We start from the raw sequence: 17344 nt of genomic DNA, 5'->3' as shown, positions 1-17344 counted from the left end.
CACAGTTTCAGCAAGACATGAAATATTATACTGGGTCATGCCAGTTGAATGGTATGAGTACAATCCCCGAGGGTCAACTCCTGGTTATTTATTTAGAAGCAGGTTATCAACTGGGTGGATTATTCAAGCTCCCCACGGTGTCCTCCAGGGCTAATGTCACTATTCACCAGCTGGTTAGACTACGAAGAGCAGGAAAAGGAAAGGGGTTAAAATTCAATACATGCTTATAAACTTGGTAAGCAATTCAGATGAAAGATTTGGTGGGAAGAGAGATTCTCGGGCTCATTAATTTCAGGAAGATACGCAGATTAAAAATGCAGTAGCAGTACTCTTTTATACTTGCCCGAATGGTGAAGATTGAAAAACATAGTCAGGTAATAATAGCAAGTGTTGGCAAGGCTGTGGGACAGTAAGAAGCCTTGTACATAGCTAGTAGGAAAGTAATTTGCTAAGAAAACAGTCTGGAAAACAGTGGGCTCTGTACAATAAGGTGGAAGATTTGCGTACTCTGTGGCTTAGCTATTCCACTTCTAGAGAGACTAGTATACATGAAGCAGGAGTTGTGTGCAAAAATGTTCAGAGCAGCCTTGTCTGTAATATCACACACCAATCAATAAGAAAATGGATGACTAGGTAGTGGATATTTATATAATGAAGTTGGGTTGGTCTGTGGATTTTTTTTTTTAACTCTGCATCTATGTCTTGCATAGTCTGGTAGACATATTAAGCTGCAAAATATGAAATTGCCTATATTTGACCATTTTTGTCCTACAAAATAGCAATTTCATATGTTGACATAATGTTCTAAAAATAAGGAAAAAACATGTTCAGTGTAGTTAAGAAATATTCAGAGACTCACAGGACTGGAGGCCTGGAGAATAAGACTGGAGAATAATGAATAGATCATGTTATTTCATCTATAGATGAGGAAGCCAGGGTCTAGAAACTTTCATTCAGTGAATCCATGAGAAACTGAGTACGTTGGTTCCCAAATTATGCCCTGTGTTTGAAAGAATCTGTCGCCTATCCAATCCACTTCTGTGTTCCCTAGGCTGGAAAGTTTTGTGATTCTGTGAACTTAAAATTGAGAAAGGTTTATGTATCATGGGGAACAGGTGGTGTCATGGGAGGATAGTGAGGTATGTTTGAATGCTCTTCAGTTCTGATGTTCTGGTATGTAATGAGAGGCTGACTCTGTGTGTCCTTTTACTAGAGTGATATCAGAAGAAGAAACACCCCTCTTGCAGAAGGCAGGGACAGGCACGGTCACACTTAGCAGAATACCTGAGCTATGACAGGTGCCTGCCCCTCCAGTGGCTACTTCATTCTCCCACACCCATGGTAGACATCAGCAATTTCCCCATGAACAAAGACACAGCCATGGAACTCTTTAAAAATTGGTTCCACCTCCAATTTGGGCTTCTGATGTTTGAGATGAAACTTGTTTGCCCTTTTTTATAAGGGACAATGCACTAGAGCTGGGATTGTGGTTGTGATGAGCTGAGCAATGTGGACTAATCCCAAAGGAGAGAGAAGGTAAGTCATTACTCTCAGACAAGTCTGCAGAAGGGGAGGATGGAGGTTGATGTGCACAATGGAGAAAAGTAATGTTGTAACACTGAAGAGCATCCATCAGAGGGGTGAGAGGTCCATTCAATTGTTTATTCCAAGAGAAGTTTCTGAGTATGAACTTCCTGCCTAGTGTTTGAGAAACTGTGGAGAATGATTCAGAGATGGTACTTGCCCTCATAGAGCTTACATTCTAGCCAGGAAGATTGGCATAAACTTGTATGATTACTTATATAAAATATTATTGTAATATATTGAATAAAAATAAAGCAGAGTACAGAAGCATGATGGGGTCAGGAGGCCATTTGGAAATGAAATGGAAGAGTAAGCTTCTTTGAGAAACAGTTACCTTTTAGATTAAAAATAAAAAAAAAATAAAGATTTTACTTATTCCTCTTGGAGTTCTTTTCTTTATGTAGATCTGAATTTATGACCTCTATTATTTTCCTACTCCTTGAGAAGTTGTTTTAACACTTCTTGTAAATCGGTCTGTAAACAATAAATTTTCTTCACTTTAAAAAAAATATATTTTATTCATTTATTTGAGAGAGAAAGAGAGAGAATGAGTGGTGGGAGGGGAGAAGCAGGGAGAAGCAGACTTCTCGCTGAGCAGGGAGCTCAACTCAGGGCTTGATTCCAGGACCCTTGGATCATGACCTGAGGTGGAGGCAGATGCTTAATTGACTGAGCTACCCAGGTGCCCCTCTCCACTTTTTTATTATTGTTTGAGGAAGTATTTCTTCTTAAGTGTTGAAATATATTTTTGCTGGATATAGAACTCTAGGTTGGTGTTTTGTTTTTTTTCTTCTGGTACTTTGTGAATATGTCATTCTACTCTCCTCTTGTTTGCAGTTTTGAATAAGAAAACCACTTTAATTCTTATACTTATTCTTCTAAAAGGGGCTCCCTGCCTTTCCCCACCCCTGATTCTTTCAAGATCTTCTCTTTGTGTTTGGATTTCTGCAATTTGAACATGATATGCCTAGTGTAATTTTTTTTTTTTCTTTTTGGTGTTCATCTTACTTAATGTTCTTTGAGCAGCCTGGATCTATTGTTTGTGTCTGCCATTAATTTTGGAAAGTTCTCAACCATCATTACTTCAAATATTTCTTCTGTCTCATTCTCTCTCTTTTCTTCTTCCAAGAAGGATGTGTATGTTGTATCTTATAAAATTGTCCTACAGTACTTGTAAGTTCTGCTCTGTTTTTTAAATTTTTTAATTTGAATTTTCCCCCATTCTTTTCTCTTTGCATTTTAGTTCAGAAGTCCTTACTGACCTATCTTCATGCTCACTGATTCATTCCTTAACCATGTTCAGTATACTGATGAGCCCATTGAAGACATTATTCATTTTTGTTTCAGTATATTGTATTTATAGCATTTCTTTTTTGTTGTATTTTTATTGTATTTCATTTTTAAATAAAAGCTGTATATATTTAAAGTGATGATTTGATATACACACACACATATATAGTGAAATGATTACTACTATAAAGCTAATTAAAATGTCATCTCCTCACATAGTTACCATTTTTGTGTGTGTGTGATGAGAGCACCAGAAAATCTACTCTTTTAGCAGATTTCCAGGATTTGGTACAGTATTATTAACTATAGTTACTATGCTGCACATTAGATCTCTAGATTTATTCATCCTATATAACCACAAGTTTGTGCCCTTTGACTAGCCTCCCATTTCCCCCACCTCCCTGCCCCTGGTAACTTGTGTTCTGCTCTCTGCCTCTATGTGTTCAACTTTGTTGGATTCCACAAATAAGTGAAATCAAGTAGCATTTCTTTTTGTTTCTTTTAGTTTCCATCTCTCTGCTTACCTTACTTATGTACTCTTTCTTATGTACCTTCTCTATTAGAGCCCTTAGCATATTAATCATAGTTATTTTAAATTCCCTCTCTGATAATTCCATCAGTGTCAGATCTGAGTCTGGTTCTTAGGCTTTGCTTTGTCTCTTCAACTGTGTTTCTTCTTGCCTTTTGGTATGTCTCATAATGTTTTGTTGAAGGCCAAGCTGGATATATGAAAATATAGGAACTGAGATAAAGAGATCCTTGGTGGTAGGGGGTATTGATATGAATCTGGCTAGGTATTGGGTTGTGTTTAATGTTTGTTGTAGCTATCGGTGTTTGAAGCTTCATATTTCCTGCATGTTCCCTCTCTATTCTTCCTCAGAGTGAGTCTTTGTCTTCAGCTCTTTCAGCTATAATATACTAGAGACCTGGTGGTATGATGATAAGGTGTGGGTGGGGAGAAGCATTTTATGATCTTATTATTAAACCTCAGTATTTTAGGAAGTCTGTGTTTCTGGGCTGTGACATTCACACATATTTCTTGTCTTTTACTTCCCTTATGTGAGACAAGATGGCTAAACAGGGCTGTAGTGGAATAATTGCCCTTCCCTGGGCTGAGATAAGTCTCTGGTATGTCTTTGCTATAGAGAATGCTCTGGGCATATTTTACAATGACTATTCTTCCCTTTTATGCATCAGAATTGTAAAAGAATCTTTCTCAGGTCCTCAGCTTGAGGTGGTTCTTCTGCAGTGGGGTGCTGTGAGTGGGATTCTTCTAAGGCAAAACCCACTGAACTGTAGAGACCCCCTAAAACTGCACCATCAGGAGGTTCTCACTCTCAAGCTACTCTACACTTAGCCTCCAACAATTCATCAAAATTACCATTTAAATGATCCTACCAGTTTTTGCTTCAGAGGCTTCTACTCTAGGTAAACAGACCTTGATTTGAATCTTTAGATTCACCTGTCTCCAGATTGTTGGGTGCCAGTTTGTCCTGTGAACTTAATTCTCAGAAGGGTCCAAGTAAAGCTGTTGATTTTTAGCTTGTTTAGCTCCATCTTGTTGCAAGGATAGGAATGTCAATATCCAAGCTGTTTCCATGTTGGAGCTGCAACTGGAAGTCCATTTCTTATATTTTCCTCCATTTTTGTTACCATTATCCCCATTTTACAGATGAGACAGATCCAACACAGACTCTCTAGCTCATAACTGCTATATAAAACTGCCAGGCACATCCAAGTTACATTACTACTCACTTGTCTGACTGCCAACTGCCTTCTGACTGACTTCCATTCTTGTCCCCTTCTGCCCACTTTTCCTTAGAGAGTTTTACAAAGGTATGTGCTACTGTCATCACTCATCTATGTGAAACCTTCAGTAGCTTTCCATTGCACCTTGTGCAGTCCTGCCCCTTTGCTTCAGCTCACTTCCATTCAGCCACTGAGGCTAGCACTCTTGGGAACACAACTCATTATTTGTCATGCTGAAATGCTCTTTTCCCTACTCCTGAACAAAAAAGTCTTTTTCAGTCTTTGGGTCAGTCTCAGAGTCAATGTTACCTTCATGGATCTCTACCTATATTTCTCTGTCTCAGCCCCTTGAATTTTCCTCGACTTCACTCACTACAGTTTGTAACTGCTTAGTTATGACCTGTTTTTGGCATCTTCCCCAGGAGCTTGCAAACTCCATGAAGGCAGGGGTCACATTTGACTTAGTCTATTGGCCCCCAGAGCTAAATGCAGGGCAAAACACATTAGTAGGCATTCGAGAAATATTTTTGAATAAATAAAATGAGGCAAACCCCAGATGGATGGAAAAGATATTATTTTCCACTTGAGTCCTTATTGCTGAAAGAGGTCATTCAGGAGCTATGGAGGGAGACTGGAAGGAAAATTTTCTTTTCTTTTTTAAAGATTTTTACTTATTTGACAAAGAGAGAAACAACGAGAGAGGGGGCATAAGCAGGGGGACCTGGGAAGGGAGAAGCAGGCTTCCTGCAAAAAGTAGGGAGCTTGATGCGGGGCTGGATCCCAGGACCCTGGGATCATGACCTGAGCTGAAGGCAGATGCTTAACAATTGAGCCCCCCAGGCACCCCAGAAGGAACATTTTCAATAACAACAACAACAATAGTAACAGTGAAGCCTTGCTGAGTACTTCCTGTGTGCCCGGCACTGCTTTGAGCCCTTGTTTATTAACTTACTCTGCATTTGAACCTCATCGCGTAGGTATTATGATTATTGCCACTTTATGAATGAGAAAACTAAGACAGAGAGCAGTTGAATGACTTGGTCCTAGTAACACAGCCAGGAAGGCGTTAAGAGAAATTTGGTCCAAGGGGTCTGGGTGCAGAACTTGTACACTTGGTCTTAAAGCTCTACCACTGCTCAAGGCTTAATGCATCACAGCCTCCTCTGTAAACTCAACCCCATTTGCTTTCAGATGACTCTCACTCCATAGCTAGGAGAAATGGTGTGAAGGGACAGATTCCATTTAACTCCACTGTGTGGTTTAAGAATCTTTTTAAAGAGTATATTGTTGGAGTTTTCAGCATTAATTAAAGACCTATTTAAGGGTTGTATTTTATTTTCTACGAAGGAGATGACATCAATTAGTTTTAGCTCCTATTTGTACCAACAGTCAAGGACAAAATGAGCTTTGGGAAATTAATCATCTCTGGATTTTATTCCCCTTCTAGGATAGTTGCCTCTGGTCCTCCCATAACATGAACATGCTAACTAGAAGCCCAAGAAAGCAAAGAGAGGATGGGGAGACACACACATCGGAGTTATATATTAAGGAAGTTTGCTGGGCATGGATGCAAAGGCCTGTGGCGCCGTGCCTGCTGATATTATAGAGAGGCTGAAAGTGCAGGAGCTAAATGACTAGAAAATGAATAAAATGAATAAATCAGAATCTGTCATGACTTATCATGAACTATTTTGCTGCTCAAGAGAAAGATAAATTGCTTCTGTAGAAGACAGTCAGCGCTGAGGCTTATTTTATTGTACCTTGAAATCTCCTGTCTGCCACAATATTACTTCCAATGAAATTAGCAGCAGATGGAAGACCTGAGTGGCGAGATGACAGGTGGAGTCGCCTACACATGAAAAGAACTTGCAAAACTGGGATAATGGGAAGAATTTTTTAGCAAACAACATACCACAAAACAAGGGCCTCAACTAGTGAGAAAAGTTGGAGGGGTGGCTGGGGGAGCCTTGACAATGTAGGCTTTCATGGGAGCGAATTCCAGATATGGGGCCATAGGCAGGTGCCCTTTCTTCTTTGGCACATCAGAAGCCCAGCTGATAGCATTGACTACGGCCCAAAGCATGGACCCTAGGACAATGTCAGATCTGTGATCGGGGCCACTGCTTGTTAGTTGTTATTGTGCACACTTCTGTCCCACTCTTCATCAAACCCAGTGCCCATAGTTTGCTCTGGCAATACTGGGATTGATTGTGCAGTAGAAAAACAAAACCCTCTCAAAATAAGATGTAGGTCTCCACCCCAGCTTCTGTGATGCTTGGCGAGTGGGGTGGAGAAGGTGCTTTCTTGCTGACTTCAGTTTTCTCCTCAGAAAAATGAGGATGCCATAGGACTATTGTCAGTCTCAAGGGAGATTACTGATAGGAATATGCTTCAGCATATTCATGATTGCTTGGACTAACTCATAGTTACAACAGTACCTGAAATTTCTAGTGAGTGAATTAGACACATGAAAGTTTCCCTGCTCACTAATTATAATCCCCATAGGGCTTAGAAAGTACAGGTCCTGGGGTCCTGGGACCACATACCTGTATTTTTCAAAGCATGCCAGTTACTGACTAATGCACAGACAGGATTGAAAAATACTGCATTAGATTCAAGGGATGGCTGACCTGACAGAGTACTTGACTTGAAATCATGAGCAGTGGATTTTGGCTCAAGTACTATTACTATTTTGGTGGGAAAATTTGAAAACTTAAAAAAAAAAAAAAGACTGGAAACCATTGGAGATTGCAAAATGTCCTTCCATTTGCCACAGTCTTTTGTTTGTTTGTTTAATGTTAAAACAACTGGTTGTTCTATTCAATTCAGGCAACCTGGAAAATGTATCAGAGAGGAAACTTGAAATTCACTCTGGTGTCCACGAGGGGCTCCGCATTGCTATGCTGAAGTCCATTTTGCTATAAATCAGCTGGTCAATTTAGTCTCAAAATGATCCATTCTGTTGACCTGAGTACCCTTTTGTCACTAGAGTAGTACCTAGTATCTGATAGGAGCTCAGTAAATATTGGTTGAATAATTAAATAAGTATAGTCACCACCTGTCCCAACACCATACAAGGAGGCTTTAATAATTATTTCCCATATATAGTATTACATATATCCATGTGTATAATATGCTTATTATATTGTAAATACAATGTTACTTATTTGCTCTTCTAATAAGCAAGGAAATCTCTGTTGCAGAGGTAGTGAGATTCAGGTTCCTAGAGGCATTTAAAAAAAAAAAGATGTTATTTATTTGAGAGAAAGAGAGAGAATATGAATAGGAAGAGGGGCAGTGCAAGAGGGAGAAGCAGACTCCCTGCAGAGCAGGAAGCCAGATGCAGGACTCAGTCCCAGGACCCCGGGATCATGACCTGAGCTGAAAGCAGACATTTAACTGACTGAGCCACCCAAGCACCCCATAGATTCCTAGAGGTATCTAAGCAGAGGTGGATAGTGAGGGTGGTGGGGTACAGCCTCAGATGATCTATAAGATCTCTTTCAACTCCTAACTTTTAGGATGTGAAGGTGTGTAAAGTGTCTTTGAAACTTCCATCCTGTTCTTGAGGTTTGACAATAAAACAAGGGCAGATCAAATGCCGCTGGTTCTAGTGCTATAAAATTTCCTCTGGGAGTAAGAGTCCCAGAGCTACTGTTTTGAAAGATTCCAGATATTGCTTTGCATTTAGGAAAGCCTGATGTATTTGTGTACCGTTTGAATTCTGGGCTTTAAGATGAAATGAGGCAATCAATTAAATATAAATAAAAGTTCAGTCTTCCTAAAGTGTTGACGGTGACAAGACTTCTGGAACTCTAAAATTTGCTTATGCACAAAGCTTGCACATGCATCCCCATGGTGCACAGCTGAATATTTATAAAATCAGATTCTGAGATGAAGATGGTATGAAGGGAAGCAAATGATACTGTGACTTTTACAGGGCTGGCCATAGGCCAAAGATGCAAATTGATGGCCTGTGGTGATTCAGAGAGCAGATGTGTTTTGTGGAGCCCACACTGTGTTTTTTAAAAAAATTGAATGAGTTACCAACATTGAAAAATTATAAGTTTTTACATATATAAAAAATATATTTCTGTTTCTCCTGAAAAGCCAGAAAAATCTGTCTGCACTGGGACCACCTGCCCTCAGGCCCTCAGGCATGGTCTGAGAAGTGGCTGGCCCCAGTTAACAAGACATATACTCCCAGGGTACAACTCCTTGGCCTTTCCTCTCATTTCTGCTATCTGCAACGCCCCCCTCCCCCGAGGTATTTGCTTTGATTCCTCCTTTTGTAAACAAGGCTGTGGTTTAGGAAAAATGTGTCCTGGCACCCAACATGGCCAGCATCCTCTTTGCCCCATGCCCACAACTTGCTAAGACTTGTTGTGCCCTGGCACCATTGCTGCCACACAGTAGAACTCCTGCAATAGACTCCCTTCCCCTTCCCATTCCACACTTCCCACCTCTTGGTTTTTCCTTTTTTCTACTTTCTACTCCCCAAATCCGAACATCTTTTTTTTTTTTAATTTTTTTTCCCCCAGTATGAAAAGGGCTGCTGTTAATAACTGCTCTGGGACAATTGGAACTATTGTGGATACCTGTTTCCTAGCACTGCTGTAATAAAGAATCACAAATGGGATGGCTTCAAACCAAATTGTTTTCTCCCAGTTCTGGCAGCCAGAAGTCAAAAATCCAGGTGTCCGTAAGATTGGCGCCTTCTGGAGGTTCTGATGGAGAGTTCCTTTCATGCCCTTTTTTGAGCTGCTGGTTATGGCTGTAATCCTTGGCATAGCTTGGCTTGGAAATCCCACACTGCTATCCCTGCTTCCTTCATCGCGTGGTGCTCTTCCTTTCTTCCTGTGCACCCCTGTTTGTTTCTCCTTCTGGTAAGGATGCTCATCATATTGGATTACGGCCTCACTCTAACAACCTCAACTTGATTACACCTGCAAAGACCCTATTTCCAAATAAGGTCACATTCCCAGGTGCAGAGGGTTGGGACTTCAACCTATCTTCTTGGGGGACACAATTCAACCCATTAGCTTCAAACCAGCTTTCTGACCTATGAAATGGACTTAATGATAGCATCTGTTAGTTATAGTTTATGTGAGGACTGATTGACCAACCTGTCTAGCCCTTCATACAGTGCTTCCAACAGAAGCATGTTCAGCCTCTTACCTCGCTTACCATGTCTTTTCCCTCTTCACCTTCTCTCACTTTGGCACCCAGGTTCTTGGCTTGTCATTTCTGTTTTCTCAGTGTAGAAATACGAAACAAATAACCCATATATTGCCTGATTTCATTCTTCTTACCATTAGTTTCAAAGGTAATATTGAAGTGCATTCTTTTAAACTAATACGTTTGCCTTTTTCCGTGTCTCCAGGAAAGATTCAGACTCCAGGAGCATGTAAAAGCCTGCTTTGTGCCCACCCACACACCATCCCGAGGTCTCCAGTTTTGAGCGCAGCTTCTTTGGAAGAAGAGAGCCATGCAGAAGCCAGTTCCTTCCAGACACCATCCAGTGAATGTGACGAGGCCCTACTGATCTTCACTGTCAGACGAGAAATTAAGAGAGCCAGAGCAGCACCTAAAGAGGCTTGGAAGAGTCCAGTTTTGACAAAGAACATGACAAAAAAGCCTATTAGATCCCACTCAGTCACTCCTTTGGACCTGGAGGCTGCAGGCACGCACATCAATAGGCATGCGAGAGTTCAGAACTGGCCCTCCTATAATTCTAGGGGAGATTCTGCCCCACTGGGTAAGGATTACTTTGTGGTTTTTGCTTTTTTTTTTTTTTTTAATTAATTAGCTTATTTCAGAGAGAGACAGAAATAGCACAAGTGGGAGGAGCAGAGAGTGAGAATCTCAAGTAGACTCCACACTGAGCGCAGAGCCTGATGTGACTTTGAGATCATGACCTGAGCTGAAACCAAGAGTCAGATGCTTAACCAACTACCACCCAGGTGCCCTGACTTTGTGGTTCTTAATTCTTTGTTTCTCTCTTCAGTTGGTCACACTTTGTTTTCAGCTTCATGTAAACAGTAAAATTACTGACTCAATGGCAGATCCTGTTCTAGAAAGTTCTATAAGAGCTATATCAGTCTTCTCAAATGGAAGTCTACTTGTTGCCAAGTTACTTTATTGGAAGAGAGAACAAGTGTGATTTGATGACAAGTAACATGATGATTCAGGTATTGCACCAGAAAATAATGACAATGACAGTTATTGCTCACATATCAATCAGTCCAGCCCTCATTTAATTAGCTCTCACTATGGGCCATACACTGTGCTGAGCATTTCACATTATTTCCTGAAACCCTCCCATAACACCTTTAGGCAGGTCATGTCATGATCTCCATTTTACAGGTAAGAAAATTGTGAATTCATAGCACAGGATAACATATATCATATATCATATATCATATAACATCATATAACATATCATATATGATGACAGTGTCTCAAAATTGCTCAAAGGAGGAATGAGTAAAAATAAAGAAATGTACCAGAAGGAATGAGCTTTGAAACCAAGGACACCTAGGCTCAAATCTATCTTCTCCCGTTTCTGTTCTGTAGCCATGATCAGTCCTATACACTTTCTTTGAGCTCAATACTTTCATCTGCAAACTAACAACAATTACTGTTTTTAAGGGATGTGGTAATTAGAGAATTGATGTAAATGAACTTCATTGAACACAGCAGGGACCAAACAGGAATGGGGTGATGGTGGTGGTGTTTATGGTGCTCTTGTTCAGGCTGGAGGTAAGAAAATGTGAGGGAACAGTTGATATTCCAGATGCTCTAGAACTGTCATGTAGAAGGATGAGATTAATTTTACATAACTTTTTTATTGGAAACTTTTTTGGGTAGATTTCACTTCATAGGTTTATGAAGTTTGTTGGAATGGACCAACAGAAGAAAGAGACCGGGGGCGCCTGGGTGGCTCAGTGGTTTAGGCCTCTGCCTTCGGCTCAGGTCATGATCTCAGGGTCCTGGGATCGAGCCCCACATTGGGCTCTCTGCTCAGCGGGGAGCCTGCTTCCCCCTCTCTCTCTGTCTGCCTTCTGGCTACTTCTGATCTCACACTGTCTATCAAATAAATAAATAAATAAATAAATAAAAATCCTTAAAAAAAAAAAAAGAAGAAAGAGATCGATTTTTACTCAATACAAAGGAGAATTTTCTTTGAACTAGAGGATAATGTCCTGTTTGGACTAGAAGTGGCAAAGGAGGGTCCGGTAGACCCTCATTCAGAAACACACTCATGCAGAGATCACTTCATTCTAGGAAGCTGGGCTTGAGGATGGGATGCTGAGGGTGCTGGTTCATCAACTTTTTTTTTTTTTTTTTTTTGGTCTTAGTATGTGTATTGCAATGTGCTAAAATCTGGACATACATCTTCAGTTTTGATCCATATGGCCATCCTCTGAGACAGGAACTGCCTTTTTTTTATGCTTTAGATGCAGAATCTGAAGGTCAGGGAGATTCTGTAACTTTAGGGCTGGAGCCAGGATTCAAGCCCTCTATTTCGACTCCAGGTCAGAGTATACCGATATTGATTTCAAACATGACAATAACAGCTCTTGGGTATGGAGCACTTACTATTTACTAGATGCTCTACTTTTAGCAGTCCTCTCTCAGACACTTAACTAGTTTGCTTTTTCACTTCCTTCAAGTCTTTATTGAAATTGTTTCCTTTGTGTGCATTATTTTTCTACTTTGGATTTATTACCAGCTGACACTCCCTCCGTTCTTCATTTGCTTCTTTAGTCATCCACTTTCCCATCCCCAACCCCTTTCCCCAAAACAAGAATGTAAGCTCTTGTAAGTGCAAAGATATTGCCTGTTTTATGCTTCTCTGGATTTCCAGTGTCTAGAACACTGGCAGACATATAACAGACAAATTCTAATGAATGAATAAATGAACGAACAAACTTAATCCTATTAGTGACCTTGTGAAGTAGGTAATACAATCCTCATGGTTCAGGTAAGGACAAAGAGGCTTAGGCCAGGTGATGTGCCAGGATTTGAATCTACGATGGTCTGACACCAAAGCCTTGTTGATTCCATTACATCACACTCCCTAAGAGAGTTACAAAATGCATCATTACCGAATTGCATTCAGGGAAGGAATTCCTATTCTTTGTTTATGACGGAAACCTGACCTGTCTTAACCTGTCTAGGTTTTATTCTGTTGCTCCAAATTCCAGAACCACATCCATGTTCTCCTATGGAATTCCCTTGCACTGATTATTGATAGCAACGAACTGGTCATCTGCCATGGCTGCAAATCCAAATCAGCAAATATCTATCAAGACTCTAGTTTTCAGAAAGTAGTGTGTCTGCCATTCTGAAAGCTCTCACTTACATGGAGATATTGAAATGCCATTCCACTTTTATTTCCAGGAAATAATTCTTACACTGAAAAATCAAAGTCACTAAAAGTTTTCCAGTGTTTGATTTGGGTATGATGAGTGTGTAGTGAGAGATGCCTACTACATACCAGGCACAGTATGTAATGAGCTAATTGAATTGCCTAGATATAGACTGGCTGTTTGACACAGGTACCATGCATTTTTAATTTCATGCATATATTTTTTAAAGGTGAGTGCTCCTGTAGGTTGCTCCAAATATCCTATATATTTACGTGCTATTCAAAGCCCTTTAAAACCTGTGCAAAGTGATTTAAAGCACATACATTGTCTTAATTTACTACTGAAGAATTAGACTTTATGTATGTCAATGGGTAGAATTTCTTGGGGAAAATCTATGCAAAAGCAAATTATATATATATGTATATATATATATACACACACACAGATACTATATATATATATATATATATATATATATATATATATATATAACAGTATTGACTGTATTGTAAAAATCCTCAGCTTTTACATAAAAATTATTTGGGCAATTAAAGAAAAACATCAAATTGATTATTAGTATTAGTGTGTATGGATGTGTTGTATAGGTCTGGACCATATTAACTCCCTGATTGTTTTCATTTTCAGCTGGTTGAAACTTCTAATAAAACTTATATAATATTGCCTCTTGGGTGTTTAAATTATCAGTTGGAAGTCTACATGGGCTGTGGATCTGTTTGCTTTGTCCGCTGTCTAATTCCACTTAATTTTCCACTCAAACTTTTCCCTGATTTAGAATTTGTGGTCCGATTTTCGTCACCAATTCTGTTTCCCTCCTCTCTTGAGCCGTTTTGAACAGCTTTCCTTGAACTAAAAAGTGTTATGAGGAGTTTGTAAAAATGATTTTTTTTTTTTTTTTTTTGGAGGGGGTGATTTTAAACAACAGGAAAGGAATAGATATCATTTTATTTGCTTAAGGCAATGCCGGGGAAGCATGCAAAGAGAATGTTCGGGGCCTCTCTCTTTCTCTCAGCACGTTGCAAATGTTGATTTCTCCAACATCAGTTATCAGCCGAGCTTTTCTGAAAGTCGCGGCAGGGCGGCAAGGCCGGTGAATTCCGCACACTTCAGGGCCACTCCTCCCTTGTCTGTCTTCCAGGTCCCGCTGCGAGGCCTTCCACTGCCATCGGCCTCTGCAGGAAAAGCTAGACCCCCTGGGCTTCGTCGGGTGTCCGGAGTTCCTCGGAGCTGGAGCTGGAGGACAGGAAGGCAGTCCCAGCAGGAGCTCAGGCGGACCCCCATCGCCAAAGCCGGCCCCCGGGCGCGGCCCTGAGTCCGGCTGGAGGAGGCACAGTTGCCATGGCACCAGAGATGCTCCCCAAGCATCCTCATCCCCCGGAGAAAAGGGGGCCCAGGGCGGACGCCTCTCTTCACGGCAATCTGGCAGGAGCTCCCCTTCCTCTGCGGGCCGGTGCTCCCACCCATCTCCCCTCAAAGAAGTTAATCAAGGTTCGCTCGTCTCCCTCTGCCCGCCCACCCCAGCGTTTCCATACGGTTTGTTCACAGACCCCTCCTAGGCCGGAGTTGGGGGTGGGGGGGGGGCGGTGAATGCTCACTTACATTGACCGCTGCGAGGGAATTGTCCGCGGGTGCTGCCCATCTTCAAATCAATGCCTGCCCAGAACAACAGAAAAGGCCTCAGATGTACTGGTTTCCACAGAACCATTGTTAGGCTTTTGTGAAGCAGTTTTGAACCTAATAAATAATGTCAAAAGTCTCTATCGCAGCCAAAAATGTTCCTTTAGAAGCATTTCTAATAGTATTTTTGTTCTGCGGTGTCTCCCAGTGTCACAAAGAATTTGTGCCTCACAATGGGGATGGGGTACATCGCGTGCCACTTTGCAATGCGCCCGCAGGGATTGGACCCCTCTTTGTTTTGCTCTCACAGGTAAACGGTTTCATTTGCCAACTTGAGCTTTGGTTTAAGGATGTTTTCTAAGGGCCTTTTGAGTCTCTAAACAGAGGTTTGGAAAACATAATTGAATGTCTGTAATTTAATAGTTAACATGAAATTTGATTACTCCTGATGTGCCTAGGGGAATTCTTCAGACTGTATTAGAGTTTTTATGTCAGAAACCTGAAGCTGGATCCTCCTTTGAGGTCCTAAACACTTGGAACTCAGTATACTGCAAAAAGAGATGCTGAGTTTTCTTATTTTGGAATAAAACAACAACAACAACAACAAAACAACAACAACAAAAAAACACACCAGTGGAGAGTCTTAGGCAATATTCTATCAAATTGGTCATTTGGGGCAATATTTTTTACTTCAGTAAACATAGTTTCAATGGCAGCTTTTTCCATGCTTTAATGCAGAGACTAACTTTATCACATGAGTTTATGTTTTTTTAATGTAGTATTCTTTTTTTCATCATTGAAAGAGAAGCACAAATTAATGAGACCATACATGCATGTGTAGTTTTACACTCAAGTTCCTTGCATTTTTTTCCCTAGGCTTGAATTCAGAGAGTCTCACAAGTGGAGTTTATAATTCCTACTGCATTTTCCACTGTTCAGTTCAAATTAATGAATACAGTATGCCCATATTCAGGACTTATCAAGTCTACAAGTCCAAATTTAAGTCTCAAAGTTTTAATAGGAATGAAATGTTATAGCTAGTAACTGCTTAATATTTAGAAGTCTGTTTAGTCCTTTGAGGATGATTTGATTTCTTAGCATTCTCTAGGGGGTAATGTATTAAAAAAAAAAAAAAAAAAAAAAAAGATACCGAAGCTTTAGAGCATTCCTTCTTCCAGACAATGATTTATAAATATGTTATTTTTATTAGTTATTTATTAATGTGATTTTATTGTAAGAGAGCAAACAGGTAATCAGTGATAGTTGCTGTAGTTCCTTGAGGGGATAGTGGCATCTGCTCACTGGAATGCAGATGACAATCCTAAATTCAACTTCATGTCATTTGGTTGGAAAGAAATGTGTGGGTTGGGGCGCCTGGGTGGCTCAGTGGGTTAAAGTCTCTGCTTTCAGCTCAGGTCATGATCTCAGGGTCCTGGGATGGAGTCCCACATTGGGCTCTCTGCTCAGAAGGGAGCCTGTTTCCTCCTCTCTCTCTGCCTGCCTCTCTGCCTACTTGTGATCTCTGTCTGTCAAATAAATAAATAAAATCTTAAAAAATATATTAAAAAAAAGAAATGTATGGGTAAACTCATGGCTTTATGTGAAATTTTGATTCTGGGATATTTTAATTTGTTATATAATTATGAGTTTAGGACAACTGCTATTTTTTCAGATAAAGAAACTATTGCTTTGCTTGAAGGGATTCTAAAACAACTAACCAGAAATTTGTAATGGTCAATTGTAGCAGTAGGAAGTGTTTTAATACAGTAAATATATTCTTTCATATGTGGAAGTACAAAATAGTGAATTTACTAAAAATACAATAGAGTAGAAACAATTCTATTCATAATTGAGAAAGGGGATACAAGCAAAAGATGTGAAATATGTGATATACCATATTTTATCATTTTTAAAAAATTTTTTATTTTTTATAAACATATATTTTTATCCCCAGGGGTACAGATCTGTGAATCACCAGGTTTACACACTTCACAGCACTCACCAAAGCACATACCCTCCCCAACGTCCATAATCCCACCCCCTTCTCCCCAACCCCCTCCCCCCAGCAACCCTCAGTTTGTTTTGTGAGATTAAGAGTCACTTATGGTTTGTCTCCCTCCCAATCCCATCTTCTTTCATTTATTCTTCTCCTACCCACTTAAGCCCCCATGTTGCATCACCACTTCCTTATATCAGGGAGATCATATGATAGTTGTCTTTCTCTGCTTGACTTATTTCGCTAAGCATGATACGCTCTAGTTCCATCCATGTTGTCTCAAATGGCAAGATTTCATTTCTTTTGATGGCTGCATAGTATTACATTGTGGATATATACCACATCTTCTTGTGGAGAAAGGGGAACCATATTTTATCATTTTAAAAATTTATCTTTTGGTAAGAGAGAACAGGGGTGAGGGGTGGGCAGGGACAGAGGGATAGAGAATCTTAAGCAGGCTCCAGCAGAGTGTGGAGCCCAACGTGGGCCTTGAGATCATGACCTGAGCTGAAATCAAGAGTCAGATGCTTAACCCACACAGGCACCCTGATATACCGTATTTTAAAGGAGTTTCCCAAAGTGTGTTCCATGTGTATCTATCTATCTATCTATCTATCTATCTTATCTATCTTTCATCTATCTATATTAAAAAATAGCACCTGTCAATCAATATCTTGCAATACTAGTGTCCTGTGGAACACTTATGAGAAAACTT

General features: G+C 40.2%; 1 protein-coding gene across 1 annotated transcript in view; it reads left to right on the top strand.

Moving 5' to 3' along the window:
* Positions 1–14774, top strand: part of C8H12orf42 (chromosome 8 C12orf42 homolog) — a 148898-nt gene extending 134124 nt beyond the window's left edge. Inside the window, 2 exon segments of the mRNA XM_059186689.1 lie at positions 10007–10381; positions 14155–14774. Of these exon segments, the coding sequence (XP_059042672.1) occupies positions 10007–10381; positions 14155–14603 (824 nt within the window). The 3' untranslated portion in view covers positions 14604–14774.
* The last annotated feature ends 2570 nt before the right edge of the window (positions 14775–17344 follow it).

Source organism: Mustela lutreola, chromosome 8, assembly GCF_030435805.1.
Source record: "Mustela lutreola isolate mMusLut2 chromosome 8, mMusLut2.pri, whole genome shotgun sequence".
NCBI classification, from domain to species: domain Eukaryota; kingdom Metazoa; phylum Chordata; class Mammalia; order Carnivora; family Mustelidae; genus Mustela; species Mustela lutreola.
Note: the sequence above shows the minus strand (reverse complement) of the source record. Positions and strands in the feature narration are given on the sequence as shown.